Source organism: Musca autumnalis, unplaced genomic scaffold (assembly GCF_047663935.1).
Source record: "Musca autumnalis isolate F117 unplaced genomic scaffold, ASM4766393v1 scaffold_2, whole genome shotgun sequence".
Lineage (NCBI taxonomy): Eukaryota > Metazoa > Arthropoda > Insecta > Diptera > Muscidae > Musca > Musca autumnalis.
In genome coordinates, this window is record NW_027411755.1 from 100,492,282 (window position 1) to 100,511,762 (window position 19,481).

Here is a 19,481-nt window from a genome sequence, read left to right on the forward strand (position 1 = left end):
GCGACGTCGATATTCACCGTCAACGCAGATTGGTCCGTAGATCTTTCGAAGAATTTTTCTCTCAAACACACCAAGCACTGCCATGTCTGCTTGCGCAAGTACCCAGGCTTCGGAGCCATACATCAGCACGGGTAGTATCAGTGTTTTGTAGAGCGTTATTTTTGTTTGACGAGATGTGGCTTTGTTTTTAAACTGCTTACTTAATCCAAAGTAGCATCTGTTGGCCAATACAATTCTTCTTTTTATTTCACAACTGATGTCGTTTGTTGTGTTGACGGAGGTGCCGAGGTAGACGAAGTCTTTTACTACCTCAATATTATAGGAACCAACTTCCACAGTCGGTCCGAGCTCAATGGACGCATTGCGCGTCGACACCATCAACTTGGTCTTCTCACCGTTTACCGCCAGACCCACTTTAGCAGATTCTCCTTCGACTTTTATAAAGGTATCAGTTACTTCTTTTACTGATCGACCCATGATGTCTATATCATCAGCATAAGCAAGTAACATGTGACTATTGGTGTAGATTGTGCCACTTCTTTTGACGTTTGCCTCTCGTATAACCTTTTCTAGCAGGATGTTGAAGAGGTCACACGAAAGGCTGTCTCCTTGTCTGAAACCTCTTTTGGTACCAAACTCTTCGGAAAGGTTCTTTCCTATTTTAACTGAGGACCTCGTGTCAGTTAAAGTCATTTTACAAAGCCGGATGAGCTTTGCGGGAATACCAAATTCAGACATGGCTTGGAATACCTTTGAGCGCAGCGGACTGTCGAAGGCTGCTTTATAATCGACAAAAAGGTGGTAGGTGTCGATCTGCATCTCTTGGGTCTTCTCCAGGATTTGCCGCAGGGTAAATATCTGGTCAATGGTGGACTTGCCAGGTCTAAAGCCGCATTGGTATGGTCCAATAATCTCGTTGACCATTGGCTTTAGTCGTTCGCACAATATCCCTGACACGATCTTGTAGGCAATAGGGAGTAGACTTATGCCCCTATAGTTAGAGCATACAGTCTTATCTCCCTTCTTGTGGACGGGGCACAGGATACTCAGGTTCCAATCGTCGGGTACTCGTTCTTCCTGCCAGATGGTGCTAACTAGCTGATGAATACACCTTATCAGCGTGTCGCCTCCGGTTTTGAACAGCTCGGCTGGTAAGCCATCGGCCCCTGCTGCCTTATTATTCTTCAGCCGATTTATTGCTGTCTTTACCTCATCTTGGCTGGGCGGTATACATTCAATACCATCTTCTGGGATTGGGGCTGTGGTATCTTCGTCGTCTTCGCTGCTATTGGATACCAACAGATTTGAAAAATGTTCTTTCCATATCCTGAGTACACTATCTGTATCAGTTACCAAATTACCTTGCTGGTCTCTACAGGAGGATGTGCCTGTACCAAAGCCATCAGTTTGATGCTTGACTCTTTGGTAGAATTTTCGGACTTCATTCTGGCTCCTGTACATCTCGATTTTTTCACACTCCCGCTTTTCCATCTCTCTCTTTTTCCTGCGGAAAAGACGTTTCTCCTCTCTCCTTTTCTCCCTGTATCTCTCTCGTGCGCTACGCGTTGCTACGGATTGTAAAGTAGCCTTATATGCCGCATTTTTCTCTTCGGTGGCTGCACGACACTCCTCATCATACCATGGATTCCTTGGTGGAGGTCTCTGGTATCCAAGTATGGATTTTGCGGCTGTTTGCATGGAGTGGGCAATGCTTTGCCATTGCGCTGATATGTTATCGGGATGAGGAGGGCTTTGATTAAGCAATTGGGCTAGTTGAGTGGAATATGCTGTGGCTATCTGTTGTGATTGCAGCTTACCGATGTCTAACTTTCGTGTTGTGTCTGTTCGTACTTTGTTTGCTACGTTTAAGCGGGTGCGTACCTTTGCTGCAACAAGGTAGTGGTCCGAATCAATGTTTGCGCCTCGGAACGATCGTACATCCAACACGCTCGATGAATGTCTTCCATCTATCACAACATGATCAATTTGGTTTCTTGTTTTCTGATCTGGAGACAGCCAGTGGCCTTATGAATATCGAGATGATTAAATCTGGTACTGCTAACTACCATGTTTTTTGCAGCTGCAAAGTCTATCAGTCTCATACCATTGTCAGATGTTTCACTGTGGAGACTGAATTTCCCGACTGTTGGGCCAAAGATATTCTCCTTTCCAATTTTGGCATTAAAATCGCCTAGAATGATTTTAATGTCATGGGCAGGGCAACGGTCATATGTTTCTTCTAAGCGCTCGTAAAATATATCTTTGGTCTGTTCATCCTTTTCTTCAGTGGGAGCATGAGCGCAAATAAAGCTGATGTTGAAGAATTTAGCTTTTATTCGAATTGCAGCAAGTCTTTCATTCACTGGAGTGAAGCTGGATACAAGATGTTTTAGTCTCCGACTAACTACGAATCCACAACCAAACTCATGCTTTACGTCATGGCAGCTATAATACAGTGCGTCACCTTTAGGTGTTGTTGTGACGCCTTTCCCAATCCATCGTATTTCCTGTATGGCAGTAATATCGGTCTTGTACTTTTCAAGTACGTCTGCCAATGCGAAGACTGCACCTTCTCTATAAAGAGTGCGAACATTCCAGGTGCAGATTCGCAGATCATGGTCCTTAAAACGTTTGCGGGGTTCGTCAACTTTAGAGGGGTTTGTTTTTCTTTTCTTTCGTTTTTTCATAGTAGGCTGTTTTTTCTAGGGGAGGGTTACTAACCCGACGCCCAAACCCAAGTTTTTAACGTTCTTATGGGTGAACGCGCGGCACATGTTAGCTCACTACCTTTAACGGGTGTTAAAGGCAGTTCCCCAGGTGACACCACGGGGAGGTCAGTGTCCACTTGGGATGAAAGAGGGACCAAGATAAATCCTGGGCTTTGCCATGTTAAAACCGGTCAGGACCGTTCCTTGGTATCTTCCATCCCCTACGTCACCTATTGTATTCTTTACTTCCTCAATTTTGTGGTTCTAGTCCCATTGTGCCTGTTGGGGTATTGGTCGAATTGGTCGGATTTTTTAGACATGATTAATCTGCCGTGCGTCGACGTTGAAGGTGCAAAGTATCTTTTGATATGGCAACGCCAAAAATAAAACCAATATTTTGTACGACTAAAATGAAAACAGCTGTTGTTTACCTTTTGGTTTGTGCTCTTTTAGCAGTTTGAGCGAAATAAATTTATAACTTTCCAATAAAAGAGTGTTTTTTATATACATATTTAATTTTGTAATTTTAAGTGTTAATTATACAATAATTGTTGGTAACGAATATCACGGTGTGTTCCCGGGCAAATTCTCTATACCGTGAGCGATCGTACGTGAGTTTTAGAGATCTAATATTGTTTTTGTGGAAAGAAAGTTGGAGCCCGAAAAAACAATGACCGTTCCCGTCTGCTGTTCAACTCATTATCATTATATTAAAGGGTACAACACAAATAATTTTTTTAGAATTACTTAATTGTACTACACATTGAAGCACTGATATGAACTGGTCTAGGGAAACGCAGTGAATTGCAATAATCGGTTTTTCGATTATTCGGTTTTCGTGAAAAACTTAAAACTCGATTTTCGGTTAGTCGATTATTTGAGAGTGTTCTAAAAGTCGACTTTCGATTAATCATTAACCGCCGAAAACCGATTATAATCGAATATAATCGACCATTTTCATTGATGCGATCCGTGATGGTTATATGTATTGAAAAAGTACCGTCAATTTTAAACTTAAAACTCGAGTGTGTAAACTTAAAAACGAGAGTGTTCTAAAAGTCGACTTTCGATTAATCGTTAACCGCCGAAAACCGATTATAATCGAATATAATCGACCATTTTCATTGATGTGTACCGTCAATTATGCGGGTTTACCACACCCAATAGTCAACTACGACTAATAGCCGACCACGATTAATAGCCACGATTAATAACCGTAGTCAACTAATGGTTGACTACGAATAATAGTTGACTCCGTCTTCCGAAAGTCGACTAAGAATAATCGATTATTCGGTTTTCGCAAAGTCAATAGTCGACTATGACTTTTGGAAATTTTACGGTTAATAATCGATTAACCGAAATCGACTTTACGTATCCCTGAACATAATATGTTGAAGATGGGGTTGAACAACTGAATTACGACCAACATTCTATGACTAATTTATAACAAACAAGTTCGACTGAATTGTCTCTTTGAATAACGTTTAAATTTTTGGCACAATTAATGCAAATGCACACGAAGGTGCTGCAGAACCTGAATTTCTGGTACGGTACGGTACATGTAGGTGTAGAAACTCTTAAAAAAATTATTTACTCAGAATATATTACAAGTAAACAAAGTGCTTTGGAAAGCCTTTAAAACAATGGTGAGCGAAACAGAATTTAGGAGAATATAAGAGAATTTAACATTTGCTATTTTTATGGTTTTTCTAAATTGTTTTTTAATTGTTTAAGCTCGATTTTAATCTAAAATCGTGCTTGAAATTATTTATTAAATAATAATTACAAAAACTACTTTAACGTCCATGTGGTGTTGAATTAATTAAAGTAAAAAAAGAGTATCTCACAGCAGCCACCAGTGGATGGCCGAGCACACTTTAAAAACTGATATCTGAGTTGGATTTAAAACTTATGAATGCCTATAAGTCCTTTATACGAAAAGTAGGAAAATTGCATTTATTTAAACACTAGCAAATGCCCGCTACTTCGTATGCGGAAAAGGAACAAAATATATATAAACAATATTTAATACGGGAATGGTGAATACTGGACATTCTGTTGTACTTTGACCTATTTTTATTACCAATATTTTTTTCGATTGTAGTAAGAATTTACAAAAAAAAAAAAAAATCTGCCGTATCGCATCCTTACACAACCACCATATTTTTTATTTCGAATTTCCAAAACTACGTATCATATTGCAAATTTCAGATTTGACTACTGGTTTTAACCCTTCACTAACACCGCATTCCCTTTCAGTACGAATGTCCAAACACTAAACTTTATCTCACCCCTTCACAACAACAATCACGCACATTTACAATGCAAGGTTCTAGCTTTAGCGGTTTCCCCCAGAACCCGAATAGGTCCGTTAAATTTTCGGAATTCAAAATGAAAGGTTAGAAAACCTTTTTTACAAAAAATTGTGCTTAATGTGCACGGGTATGTCAACCGTATATAACGGAACATTTTTTGGAGGCATTTCAATTTAGGTTTTTTATTATCAGGGGGTAATAACTTCTAGTTAACAAAATTGTCGCATTGGATCACGTTTTCAAATTAACATACCAAAGCAGTCAGAACAAAAAACACTTTTTGAAAAGATACTACACGTTTGACTACTTAATTTCAGTACATTATTTAGAAACGCCTTAGCGTTAACATAAAATCAATGGAACAATATTCAGTACAATTTTTCAAACTCACAACTTTGTCTCGAATTTTAGAGTGATCTTCATAACAAATATTTTTCCATTTCGTATTTTTTGTACAAATAGCGTATTTCCAAATTATTTAATCCCAGCTTTGTTTCTACACCCAACACCAAATTTAGTACCTTAACTGTGGTACCAACATGTTACCCAACTTTTCGTACACATACATAGGTAAACGTTTCAAAAATTACTTCCTTATATTCAACATATATCCTAACCCCAATTCACTTTTCCAGCTTTATCTGTTCCCCTGAAACCCATTATAGTACTATAAATAAGTACGAATTTTCAAAACCTCCTCCCTACCTCCACTCTAAACACCAAATGCTAATCAAATACAGAATTTCAAAATTCCAGTTCTACCCTTTACAAAATCACAAATTGTACAAAATTCTATACCATATAGCAAATACCAAAAGGTACCAAATTTTGTACCATTTAGCACTTTTCGTACACGATTTTCCAAAATGTACTTTCATATCTCAGCTCTATTCGTTCACCTAAACCCAATTTATAGATAATGTAGTTCCATTTAGCACTTTTCCATAAGTACGAATTTCCAAAACTTCCTCAATCCTACACTCCAACAGTAATCTGTTCACGCAAATACAAATTGTAGCGAATTTCGTACCATTTAGTACTGCTTCGTGCACATTAGTGCGATTTTCCAAAGCTACCTCCATATCTCGATTCTATATTCCAACAGTAATCTTAAAATCTAATCTTCAAATCCAAATCATACTAAACTCACTACCATTTAGGACTTTTCGACCTTTGGTACACCTTTCTTACTCTTCATCAGTGACCCCCATTCCAAATTTCAGGATTCCGGACTTATTCGTTAACCCATATGCAAATTGTACTATAGTACTATTTAGTACTTTTCGTATACTTTTAATTCGAATTTCCAAAAACCTTTCTATTTTACTCTCCATCAGTGACCCTCATTACAAATTTCAGGATTCAAGCTCAATCCGTTCACCCAAATCCAAATTGAACTAAATTTAGTACTATATATTACTTTTCGCACACTTATAGTTCGAATTCCAAAAACCTTTCATTTTTACTCTTCATCAGTGATCCTCATTCCAAATTTCAGGATTCCAGCCCTATTCGTTCACCCAAATCCAAATTGTACTAAATTTTGTGCCATTTAGTACTTTTCGAACCCTTGTAGTTCGAATTTCCAAAAACCCTTTAATAAATCTTTCTAACTCTCCATCAGTGACCCTAATTCCAAATTTCAGAGTTCTAGCTCTACGCGTTCGCGTAATACAAAGGGTACCATATTTAGTACCTTTTGGTACTTTTCGTACCCTTCCAGTTCGAATTTCGAAAAATCCAGCCTTATCTCACCCCTACACACCAACAGCAACCCACTCTAAAAATGTCAAGTTTCTAGCTTCAGCCGTTTCGTCTGGGCGTTGATGAATTCAGGAAAAGGAATAATATAGAAATAATCAATATTTAATATGGCGAACACTGAAAATTTTGATGTACTTATTATACCTATTTGAATTGATGTTTAATTTCTTTCAAGTACTGTTCGTACACGTACAAAAAAACCTCTACACTTCAACAGCGGCCTACGTGTTTTGTTAGAACGGTATGGGCATTTTGACAATTTTAACCATATTTTCCAACCGAATTTTGGATTTTGTGATATCAAAATGTAGGCCTTTTTATTCTCAGGGTGTTGAAACCTTCTTGTAAAATATTAGCCGCATAGATCTACCTTTTCACATGAACTTGACTCAGAATAGACAACAAAAATAAAAACAATTTTGTTGAAAAAGTACGTTTGACTTTTTGATTTCAGTACATTATTTAGAAACCGAATTCGTGTTAACATAGAAACAATAGTACATTATTCAGTACAATTTTTTAAATCCAGGCCCTTAACTCAAATGTTACAGCTTTAGCTTTACTTGTTCACCCAATGCCAATGGTATTACATGTAGAAACCTTTCATACATTTAAAGGCGGATTTTAATAAACAATCTCAACAGTGACCCTCATAACAAATTTCATTTATTGATTCACTCAATACCAGTGCTTCAATATTTAGTGCATATTATTTGATACTTACAGTGCACTTATTGTTCGACCACCTCTAACAATGAACCTGACAAATAAATAATATATCAGAATTCCACTTATATTCCTTAGCTTAATATTAAATTTATTGAAATTTTGAACTTTTCACACACTAATTATATAATTCCAGCTTCATTGCTACACCCAACGTCAAATTTAGTACAATTCATATTTCTCAATAAATCAGCCAGCCAGCATTTCAAAAAAATCCTTATCTAACTAACTTTCTCTCTATCTCCTCTCTAAACGCCAACTGCTATACTAATGCCGAATTTCACAATTTCAGCTCTAAGGGGTAGAGCACAATAACAATTTGCACCAAATTCTGTGCCATTTAGTAATTTTCGTACACTTACACATCCTTCGTACACAACCACATCCATATCTCGACCCTACACACCAACAGCGGCTATAATACCAAATTTCCGAATTCCACCTCTATTCACAATACCATTAATACTTTTCGTATGAAAGTTCAATAACTATCTCCAACAGTAATTCCGAATTTCAGGATTCCACCTTCATCCGTTCACCAAACTCTAAATTGTACCAAATTTAGTACCACTTAGTACTTTTCGTACCCATAAGTACGAATTTCCAAAACTTCCTCATTCCTACACTCCAGCAGAAACCTTAATTCGAAATTTCAGGATTCCATATTTATCCGTTTACCCAAATCTAAATTGCACCAAATTTAGTACTTTCCGTACCCATAAGTACGAATTTCAAAGACCAACACAACAGTTATCTTAATTCCAAATTTCACCCAAATCCAAATTGTACCAAATTTAGTACCATTTAGTACTTTTCGTACACCCGAATTACGAATTCCCAAAATTTCTTCCAACAGTAATCTTAATTTTAGATATTAGTATTCCAGCGCTATCCGTTCGCTCAACTCCACATTGTACCAAATTCCTAACTTCAGGTTTCCAGCTCTATCCGTGAGCCATTTAAGTACGAACCATAAGTACGAATTTCGAATATTACCCACATATCGTAATTCTATACTCCGTCAGTAATCTTAATTCCAAATTTCAGGTTTCTAGCTCTATCCGTTCACATAAATCCAAGTTGTACTAAATTTAGTACCATTTAGTACTTTTCGTACACCTTAGTGCAAATTTCCAAAACTACCCCCATATGTCAATCCTATACTCCGTCAATAATCTTAATTCCAAACTTCAGGTTTCCAGCTCTATCCTTTTACTTAAATCCAAATTGTACTAAATTTAGTACCATTTAGTACTTTTCGTACACATGAGTACGAATTTCACAAACCATTTCCTTTTATAAACACCACTTCCCAACCTCCATTTTCATACCGAATTCCAAGTTTCTAGCTAAATGCATTCAAAATATACAATTGGTACTAAATTTCGTACTTTTCGTACACTTGTAATTCGAATTTCCAAAAACCCTTTGGTACATCTTTCTATCTTTTCATCAGTGACCCTCATACCAAATTTCAGAATTCTAGCTCTTCCCGTTTGCCTTATACAACGGGTACCTTATTTAGTACCTTTTAGTACTTTTCGGACACTTTTAGGTCGAATTTCCAAAAACCCAGCCTTATCTCACCCCTACCCACCAACAGGAACCTACACCCAAAATTTCAACTTTCTAGCTTCAGCGGTTTCGTCTGGGCGCTGATGAATCAGTCAGTCAATCAGTCAGTCAGTCACTCACCTCACTACTCTTATATATATATAGAAAAACCAACCGATTTATACCCAGAAATCACTATATAGTACAAAGTCGCCTCATTTTATTAGTATCGTTTATAACAACTATCGCTTATAGCGTCCGAATTATGTTGGCCCCTTGATCGACGTTATAAGCGATTTCCACTGTAATTCTAATTATTATATACGCAGTTAAGTACAGTCAACAGTCTACTTTAATACTGCACTAATGTTTCGCAATTTCTTTCAAGCTAATTTTTTTATTTTTGGCGCGTTAGATCTGTACTCTGTCCCACCTTGAAACGGTTGGTATTGAATTTCTTTAAGATTAAAAAATAACAAATATTCTCGTATGGAATTGGAAAAATTGTTACTCTATCAGGAATATCGTTGGTTCTAGTCGGAGTTTTAGGACGAAATCCCCATATTCGTATAAAGGGGGGTTATGTGATCAAATGAAAAAAATATTTTGTCGGATAGTATAACCACTATACCAGATGAGTCTACGATCGGCTAGAGCATCTTTGCAGAAGCATATTTTTGTCGGAACATATCGCTCATTTACTCAAAGAATGACACATTTCAAAAAATGCCGTTTCTAGAAAAACTCGTTTTAAGTTGGCGATTGAAATTTGACTTCCCAAATTAAAACGATTATTACACAAAAAATAAAATAACTACTTGGACGATATCAGTGCTAACTTTCCGTGCTAGATCAAATATGATTTGAAGTGTTTTAGTGCTTCATAAACTAAAAAAACTGCTTTGTTGAATTATGCCAAACTCGTAGTAAATGAGCTATAACTCGAAGAGTTTTAGAGATATCAGCATGAAAATTTGACACAAGATAGAGTAGAAGTTGTAGAAATAGAAATTGCTAGCTCATAAGACACGTTTTTTGAATTATGCCACTGCCACAGCGATATGTATGTAAACGTAGGCGATGGATGAAATACCATAAAAAAATTTTATGTACTAAAGCACATACAAATACACAAATAATCTTACCTGTATTACGGTTTTCCGAGGTCCATTGTTATTAATTTTAGTTTGCAGAGCTGATGATTGTAACTGGGATGGTAAAGATATTGCTAGAGGTTGTTTTTGTACTAATTTATTATAATTGGATACGTTATTAGTATTATTAACTTTGACAATGTCTAACGTATTTTTTAGTTTGTCTTTGTTAGAAGACAAGTAACGCAAACACGACTCTTGATTTACTTCAGGATTAAAACTTTGATGTTCATCCATATATATAAAGCTTTGCCTTGCGTTTTTATTTTTATCGGCCACTGAAGAAAAATTTTGATCACTATATTGTGGCTTGCAATTCGATATTGGTAAATTCGAACACTTGGATTTGTTTTCGATTTTTTTCTTACTGTGAGATGATATTTTTTTCCATGAAAGTGCATTCATAAATAATGAATGTTTTTTTAGATTCTTTTCCAAAGTACTCTTTTCTGTTAATATTATAGAGTTCTCATTGTGTATATCGAGCTCGTTATTTATGGTGTCCTTGGTGCTGTTGTTTATTTGATGTATATTGTTCGTATTTAAATTACTTAATTTAACATTGGAGCAACTGTTATGATTGTTATTTCCATTGTTAGAAAAATTCGAACAATTGGGTTTTCTATTTTCTCGATTTTTTGCATTGTTTAATTGTTCGTAAGAGAAGTTATTGAGCTGAGATTCATTTGTCTGTATATTCTCAACATTGTATTCTTTTTTCAATTCATTTTGCTGGCGGTATTGGAAATAATGCTGTCCAGAGTAAATAGGATTATGACGATCCTTTGGATTGATACTTAATACAGTTCCCATTATGGATATTTTCCTGAAAATATGTTTAAAATTATAAAACATTAAATAACATTAAAACGGTAATATAGGAGCTAAGTAATTTATGTAATATACAAATTCTCCGGTCACAGTCACTAAATACTTCCCCGAAAACGAGTTAGATCAAATTTTGTATATAGATTTTGGTAGAACTTACAAGATTTTCTCTTTAGACAAAGCTACAGTCATTACTTGACTGAGAACACAGCCAAACGCCAGCTTTGTTATGTGCTTAATTCATGCTGTCATTTGTTTTAGTTATTTAACTTTGATCTTAAAAAAAAAAAAAAAAAAAACAAAAAACAAATTATCCAAATGTATTACTATTGTTTAAGTTGGAATTGATTATTTGATTTAAATTGACCCTATCAATTGCATAGTTGTGTTTGTTGAAATCTCCTCATTCTTATTTATTACACCCCTGTAATGGTATGAGAGATTTCAACGAATATTCACTTGACAAGCGCCCTCTTGAAGCATCTCTGCAGATGTCAACACAACAAACAAACAAAGAGAACATCAGCTTGAACCGCAAGCACAACAGCCGAGCTTTATCGTAAGCATTTTTGCACATCGTTGTAATTATTTCGCATAGGTACTATTGTTTATCATTGAATAAACACCGGAATTTGAGCCACATCTCTTACTAAACTATTGTGCTTTCCTTTTATTCTATTCTCGTTTCATTTCTATTGACGGCCACTCGTACGTATTGGATTTACTGGCTCCATTGATACACTTGTTCCCCACAACTGCCTATAGTGCTGACTAACAACTATATTTACTATATTCTTTTTATTGATAAGAATTAATAATGTAGAAGCCCCAAAAAACATCTCCTAGTCTATTGAGTTGTACTTTATAGTTAACTTAGCCGGCCCGGGAATTCCCGAAATTTTTTGAACGGGATTTCCCGGGAAATTTTTTTTTTTTGAAATTCCCGGGAATACGGGTATTTGTAATATGGAGGGTATAATTAAATATGTCATTCCGTTTATAACAAATCGAAATATTCATCGAGGACCCTGTAAAGTATATATATTCTTGATCAGGGTAAAATACTATGTCGATATAACCATGTCCGTCAGTCCGTCCGCCCGCCCGTCTGTTGAAATCAAGATACAGCTCGCAATATGTTGAAGGTTGTGGCCTCAATATTCCTCCGAAATGGCTGAAATTTGATAATTAATCTTCGTTGGTGGTATAAAACTTTCCCCCAGAAATTTGTCGGTACAGGTCCACGCCTTAATATAACCCCCATAGAACGGTACCTGCCGATTTTCCGTATTTTGAAGGTTGTGGTCTTAATAATCCTCCGAAATGGCTGAAATTTGGTATTTGGTTTTTGTTGGTGGTATAAGACTTTCCGCCAGAAATTTGTCGGTACAGGTCCACGCCTTCATATAGCCCCCATAGAACGGTACCTCCGGATTTCTGGTATTTTGAAGGTTGTGACATCAATATCCCACCGAAATGACTGACATCCCACCGAATGACATGACTGACATTCGAATTGTTGTATTCTCCAAAATTATTGTTTGCAATATTAAAAACTGTATAATGTTAAGTGGCAAATGGAGTATATTAGGATTGGAAGCCAGTAATAACGATGGTATGAATGTTCATATAAGTACGCCTCTAATCATTGGTGCCACCGTGTTGCAATTGTGAAGTCGTGTACTCAAAAGGTCAGCCGTATAAAAATTCGCTATAAACGGATTTGTTATATGATTAACACGCTCTTCAAACCATAAGAACAACATACCATATCGTTGACTTTAAAAATATAATCGGACAGCACTCTTTGATATCAAGGAAGCTTTGCTAGGATAATCGTGCGAAACATATATTTTATATAAACTCCGCAAATTAGTCAGGAATAATTGGATACATACATATAGATATTCTTGAACAGCTGCCATATGCCGTATATGATTTATTGGTTCTTTCAAGATTTTGGCGCAACGTCTTTCGTATTTTACCCTTAATATTGTTCCAAAGAGATAACTTTCCCATAGTCCCGTGAATTTCCGGGTTCCCGGGAATGAAAAAAAGCCGGGAATTCCCAAACTCTAGTTGCATTAGGTGCTGCTAAAACAAATATACAAGAAAGATGTGTACAACCTCCTTGTGGAGCAAAGTGTCGGCTTAAATGCACCGAGAAAATTCCCGAGAATTTACCAGTCAAATATTTAAAAAGTATTGGGGTACAGGTGATTTACAAAGGCAAAGATAGTTTATTGTTAGCCATACAAGCCAAATTAAGCCAAAATACAGGTACTGTAGCACTCAAGACATTCGCGGATTAAATAACGCATATTTTTGTAGATAAATTCAAAATCCATAAGGGTATGCAACATTTTTTTAAATCAACACTTAACATAAATGGCAAAGTCATATCCACCGCTTTAAAAAAAAAGAGCGAAGAAGGCTTTGTAGAAATCGACATGCGAGGAAGACATAGCAATCATGCGAAAGTGAGCCTTGAAGTTAAGAACAGTGTAAGGGAATTCATTAAAGATATACCAAAAGTTGAGTCCCATTATTTACGTGCCAGAACAACCCGCGAATATATCGAAAGTGGAAAAAGTATTGGAGACATATACATGGACTACAAAGAACACCGTAACACAGAGAATTTAGACCCTGCAAGTAGAAGTATGTTCTACAGAATATTTAAGGAAGAGTTCAACATATCATTTTTTAAACCAAAAAAAGATCAATGTGATCTTTGTGAATCTTTCTTAAATTCTTATGAAAATGAAAAAAACTATTTAAATGAGGTTTACACATTACAAGAAAAATAACTTTGTAGAAAAGAAAAAGACCTCGACAAGGAAAAATGCTATACAGCTGTATATGATCTGCAGGCAGTTCTTCCCTTACCCAAGGGGCTTTCTTCCAGTTTTTATTATAAAAGCAAAATAAACTGCAACAATTTAACTGTTTCTGACCTCAAAGCTAAAAATGTTGATTGTTTCTTTTGGACCGAAGCTGAAGGAAAGCGTGGGTCTAATGAAATCGGAACATGTGTTCTTTTGTATATAAAAAATCTTGTGGAAAAATCGGAAAATGCTCAAGAGTTAGATCTCATTTTTTGTTTCGACAACTGCTGTGGGCAGCAAAAAAATAAATATTTGCTCTCAATGTACTTTTATGTAATTCAAAAGTATAATTTACGAAGCATAACCCATAAGTATTTGATTAAAGGCCACTCTCAAAACGAAGGCGATAATGTCCACAGCGTAATAGAAAAGCAAGTGAAAAGACACATAGGAAGTAAACCTATATACACCCCTGATCAATATATCACTTTAATATCAACCGCAAAAAAGACCGGAGTACCACACAGAGTTCATGAATTAGTACATGATGAATTTTCAACTGGGGCAATATTAAGGTACTACGAGTAGAAAAGGAAAATACGTCTTCATTTCTCTACAAAACTTCTTATAAAAATCAAGACTTTTTAAAAGTGTTTGTAGAAAAAAACAATAACGACATAAAGCCTTCTACTTATTGGAAGAGTTACAAGTAAGTTTTTACTTTTTAGTGTATCTTTATTAGGATGGGCGATTTGAACACAATCACGGGCGCCTGGAGCCAAACCATTGAGATTTTCGATCCAACACACAGACAAAAATTGTAATCCAGACAACAATTAAGAACTCTCTAGTACATCGCAAATATATTGGAACACTCCTTTAGGCAGTTTTGACCTTGAGACAGTACACATTTTTCGGAAAATGTCGATAAATGTACTGAGATACAATCGACATTTTCCGAAAAATGTGCACTGTCTCGAGACCAAGATGTGTTTGTGATGTACTAGAGAGTTCTTAATTATTGTCTGGGCTACAATTTTTGTCTGTGTATTGGATCGAAAATTTCAATAGTTTGGCTGTTATATTCCAAAAAACTAGATAAAAAACTTTAAGTCAGAGCCTGGCACCGGATTCCATTTTTTTCCTTCCATACAAATCTCCCCGGCCTAATTATTAGTCCTTACAACATGTCCCGTTTGTAATTATTTCAGATTATGTCCTGCTTATATGGGTATGCTACCGATATCAGATATTAAAAAACGAGATATAAGAGACTTAATTAAAAAAAAAACATAATTCCAAAGAAATACTACGAAACGTATTATAAATACCTGATAGATAACTAAACCTAATATATTTAACTATTATTTATGTTTGTGTTCAAATCAACGTATGAATAAATGTTGCTTTAATTTTTTTTTATATTTTTGATCGTGTTATTAATCGCAGCAGATATTTTCAGTTAAATGGGCCCAAGTCGAAATAATACCTCCAGTACGCGGATATTTTCAGTTAAACGGGCACAAGTCGAAATAATACCTCCACTAAAACAAACTTTTTTTCAACAAAAGGGTAGTAACTCGGAAATTGGTTATATTTCTACAAATACTTAACGACATAATACGAAATCAAGTTTTGTAATATTTAACAAATATCTTTATGATGGCATGGTTTTTTTGCATAATATACCTTTAACCATAACATAAACAGTTTTTTGTCTCTATTGAAAAATTGCAAATTTCCAGTTGCTACCCTTTTTGTTGAACAGGTGCGATATATATATATATATATATATATATATATATATATATATATATCTGATCTGGAATTGCATCAAATAAATACGTTAGGTCGTAGACCCAATTACCATTGCCACACAATTTAATTTTCAATCCGATACATTAGTAATATTTTACAAATATAGCATTTTAAAATAAAATTGGACATAGGGATCCGAAATTTATTAAAATACGCAGCCAATTTTCACAATCCTTTACATTCTCTGAAAATTTCAGGAAAGTAGGTTCATTAGTTTTTTAAATGTTACATATTAAAAAAGTGAGCTTGGCCAACTTTTCTTCCCGTAAAAACATACAAAGTTGGACTGTGACGAACAACAAACATAAATAAATATTTAGAAATCGGTCCAGCCGTTCTCAACTGATGCAATTACCAACGATCGACATTTGATTTTTATTTATTAAAATATCAGATATAGTTCTATCATAAGAGAAGTATCCCACCTTATGATGATTATATACAATATCCCTCCTGCAAGCCATTGCAACTTCCCATTTTAATCCTTCTGTTCTCTTGTACAACCGTTCCTGCTTCCAAGCATATTCATCATGTATTCGTCTCCCTTCCTTATCTATTGGGATATTTTAAAGAGTGCGCGTGTTCGTGCCTTCTCGAAAAACACCGTGTAAACTGCATAAAAATTTTGGTCCGTGTTTGTGCATGTTCGTGCCTAATTTTTAAGGCACGCGCCCATCTCTAGTTTGGAGTACGAGGATGATATTTGTTGTTTATTTAATTGTAATTAATGTATTTTATAATACTATAAATAAACAAACAGTTTACGGACTAATTTTGGTTTCTCAAAATTGTAGTGACAAATTTTAAAAAATTAAGAAAAAATAGTAATCATTCGAATCGAAGAATACAATAACACTGTGCAACATTTTTAAGGTGACCTTGTGCAAACAATTCGAACTGAGGATTTTTTGAAAGTTCAGACCCAAACGACAAGAAACCCTTTCACTTTTGTATTTTATTATTTTCCACTTTATTTAATCGGAACCGGGCGAGCCCCCAAAATTATAGGTTTGGTTACCTTTTGTTCCAATTAAAAACACTTTGGCGCATGTCTTGGAGACAAAATGTTTATTTATTGATATTTTTGGTTCACTAATAAAGAAAGATTAGAATATAATATTTACAGAGTTTATAAAATAGTGATTAATTCAGACTTCACATTTAATCTTATATTAACTTCAAATTTACTTCATTAAAAAACTTAAAACTTCTTCGAACTTCACTTTACTTCTAATGCTCATTTCACTTCTTTTGAAGTTCTCTTTGCTGTCGTGGTGTGTTTAGTGTGTCTCATCTGTTGTGCTGTGTCGTCTTCGTCTATGTCCGTCATATGTAATCAAAGCAACAGCACAAACGTGAGCGGCTGCAACACCGTTCCTACAGATATATATATATATATATATATATATATATATATATATATATATATATATATATATATATATATATATATCGCACCTGTTCAACAAAAGGGTAGCAACTCAAAATTTTTGGGACTTTCACTTTTTATCAAAAAACAATGCATAATAATCATCTCCATCCACTATAAAAATTTCCCATTGCTTTGTCTACTCTTTCGCAAAAAAGTACCGTTAAGTCACTCTTCATCAGTGTTGCCGCTCGAAAAATTTTTTTTCGTCCCAAAATTTTTCTAAAAATGGCCCAAAACGACCTAAAACGGCCCAACATTAAAAATTAAAACAAAAATATATATTTCTCATAGATACCTTTTATTACATTTAGAAAAATCGAAAAAAATATTGTCTATTTTTACGTAAAGTTAGTATGTCGCAAAAAATTGTCTGAGATATAATGATTGGACGGCAACAAGTTATTGTGATTTGAATGTAGCATATAAACTTTAAGTGCGTGTTTCTCGAAACGGCGTTTTTGAAGTCGGTGCCAACGTTAGCTCTAAAACGAATTGACCGATCTTCATATGACCTTATTATATTATTCATGTGAGCTTAATAAATACATAAAAAGCTTGCCTTTAAGCGAGACAGATTAAAAAAATTATTTTGCCCAATTTTTTTACAAAAACAGTCAATTTTTTTCGGTAAAGTCGAAATTTTGACTTTGACAGCTCAATTTTTTTTAAGAATACTTTTTTTTAAATTCTGTTTTATTAGGTTCCTAAAACGCTTACAAAAATATATATGATCGGCCCATCCGTTTTCGAGCTATCGTTGGCACCGCAAAACGCTTTTAGAAAAAGATGGTTTCGCAGATAGCCATTTACCTCAAGAATATGCACTATTTTTCAATAACAACAATTCCAAAGGTATTATAAGATTTGTTCTTTGAGATGAAAGAAAGTATAGTTTCACCGAGTCTTAGCAAATTCCAATCTTTTATTATTAAATCGGGGTCATATTCTGCAAGTCTGGGAAAATGTAATACCTGGTTCATATAGGCGAAACTTACCTTATATGGAGTTATTGTATTTAGTAGTTTAAGGGCCATTATTACATCCTTTCTTTTACTATTGGATGGATTTGAAAACGCAAAAAAACCAATTTGCATGCATTAAAAGTGTGACGGGAGGTTTAGCGAATAGCAAATGTCATCAGCACATTTAGAATCGGTTTCAGAATTAGCGTAGTACTTTTCAAGATTGTGTTTTTCAATAGTAATCAAATCCAAGATTGAAGCTTTCCACTTTTTATAAGATCTGCAAGACTCTGAAATTTTTGATATGATCGACTCCCTAATGGTATCTATTGAAGTGGAATCATTTGATGTCATGCCTGTTTCATATATAGCTATGGGCCTATAAATGACACGTTATGAAATTCAAAAATACATTTAGTTATTTTCGAGCATTTCCGGGTATGTGTCGTATATAGATAATTAATATTGGACCAATATTGGACCGATATTGGTTTTGATTTCATATTCATCTATTGTCATCCATATCTGAAAAGTGTGCAAAGTTTTAGTTCGCTTGGTCAATTACAACTGTGTTAAAAATGAGTTACCAGATTTGAAAAGCATGTAAAATTGAACATTGTACAACACTGTAAAAATGGACCAATATTGGGTTTGATTTAATATTCATGTATTGTCATCCAAATCTGAAAAGTTTGCAAAGTTTTAGTTCGATTGGTCAACTGCAACTGTGTGAAAAATGAGTTACCAGATTTGAAAAGCAAAATACCGGAAATCGGGTGGTACCGTTATATGGGGGCTATAGGAAAAAATTTACCCGTATTCATTTTGGTTCCATATCTAAATCTGAAAAGTGTGCAAAGTTTTACTTCGATTGGTCAACTGCGACCGTTTTAAAAATCAGTTACCAGATTTGAAAAGGCTTTAAGTTAGACACCGTAAAAATACTCTAAGAATGGACCAATGTTGGTTTTGATTTCATATTCATGTATTGTCATCCAAATCTGAAATGTGTGCAAATTTGAAGTTCGATTGGTCAACTGCAACTGTGTGAAAAAATAGTTACCAGATTGAAAAGCAAATTACATAAAACACTGTAAACCAGTGTAAATTGGAAATATTTTGATATTTGTGTATTTTCCACTTACTTTTGTAATATGTCTATTTTACAATTTAGTTTAACTGAGATTTAAGTTTAAAAATGTATGGGCATTCCTCCTCTTGCCGGTATCGATAAAATCGATTGTTTTTTAAAAATTAAATATCGATAGATAGTTTTGCCTATCGATATTATCGGAACAAAAATCCCCAACCCAAAACTCATTTAAATAAATAGAAATTTCGCTGCTTTTCGGTTTTGTGTGTGTGTGAGAAAATAAGCCCGTAGTCACACGT

At 35.0% G+C, this 19,481-nt stretch overlaps 1 protein-coding gene across 2 annotated transcripts in view; it reads right to left on the bottom strand.

The window, feature by feature from the left end:
• Positions 1 to 19,481, bottom strand: part of Cdk5alpha (Cdk5 activator-like protein) — a 244,971-nt gene that overhangs the window by 193,821 nt on the left and 31,669 nt on the right. For both annotated transcript variants that reach the window (XM_073968620.1, XM_073968621.1), the window contains one exon: positions 10,213 to 11,047. In XM_073968620.1, coding sequence (XP_073824721.1) covers positions 10,213 to 11,034 — 822 coding nt within the window. In that variant the 5' untranslated portion in view covers positions 11,035 to 11,047. The remainder of the gene's footprint in view (positions 1 to 10,212; positions 11,048 to 19,481) is intronic.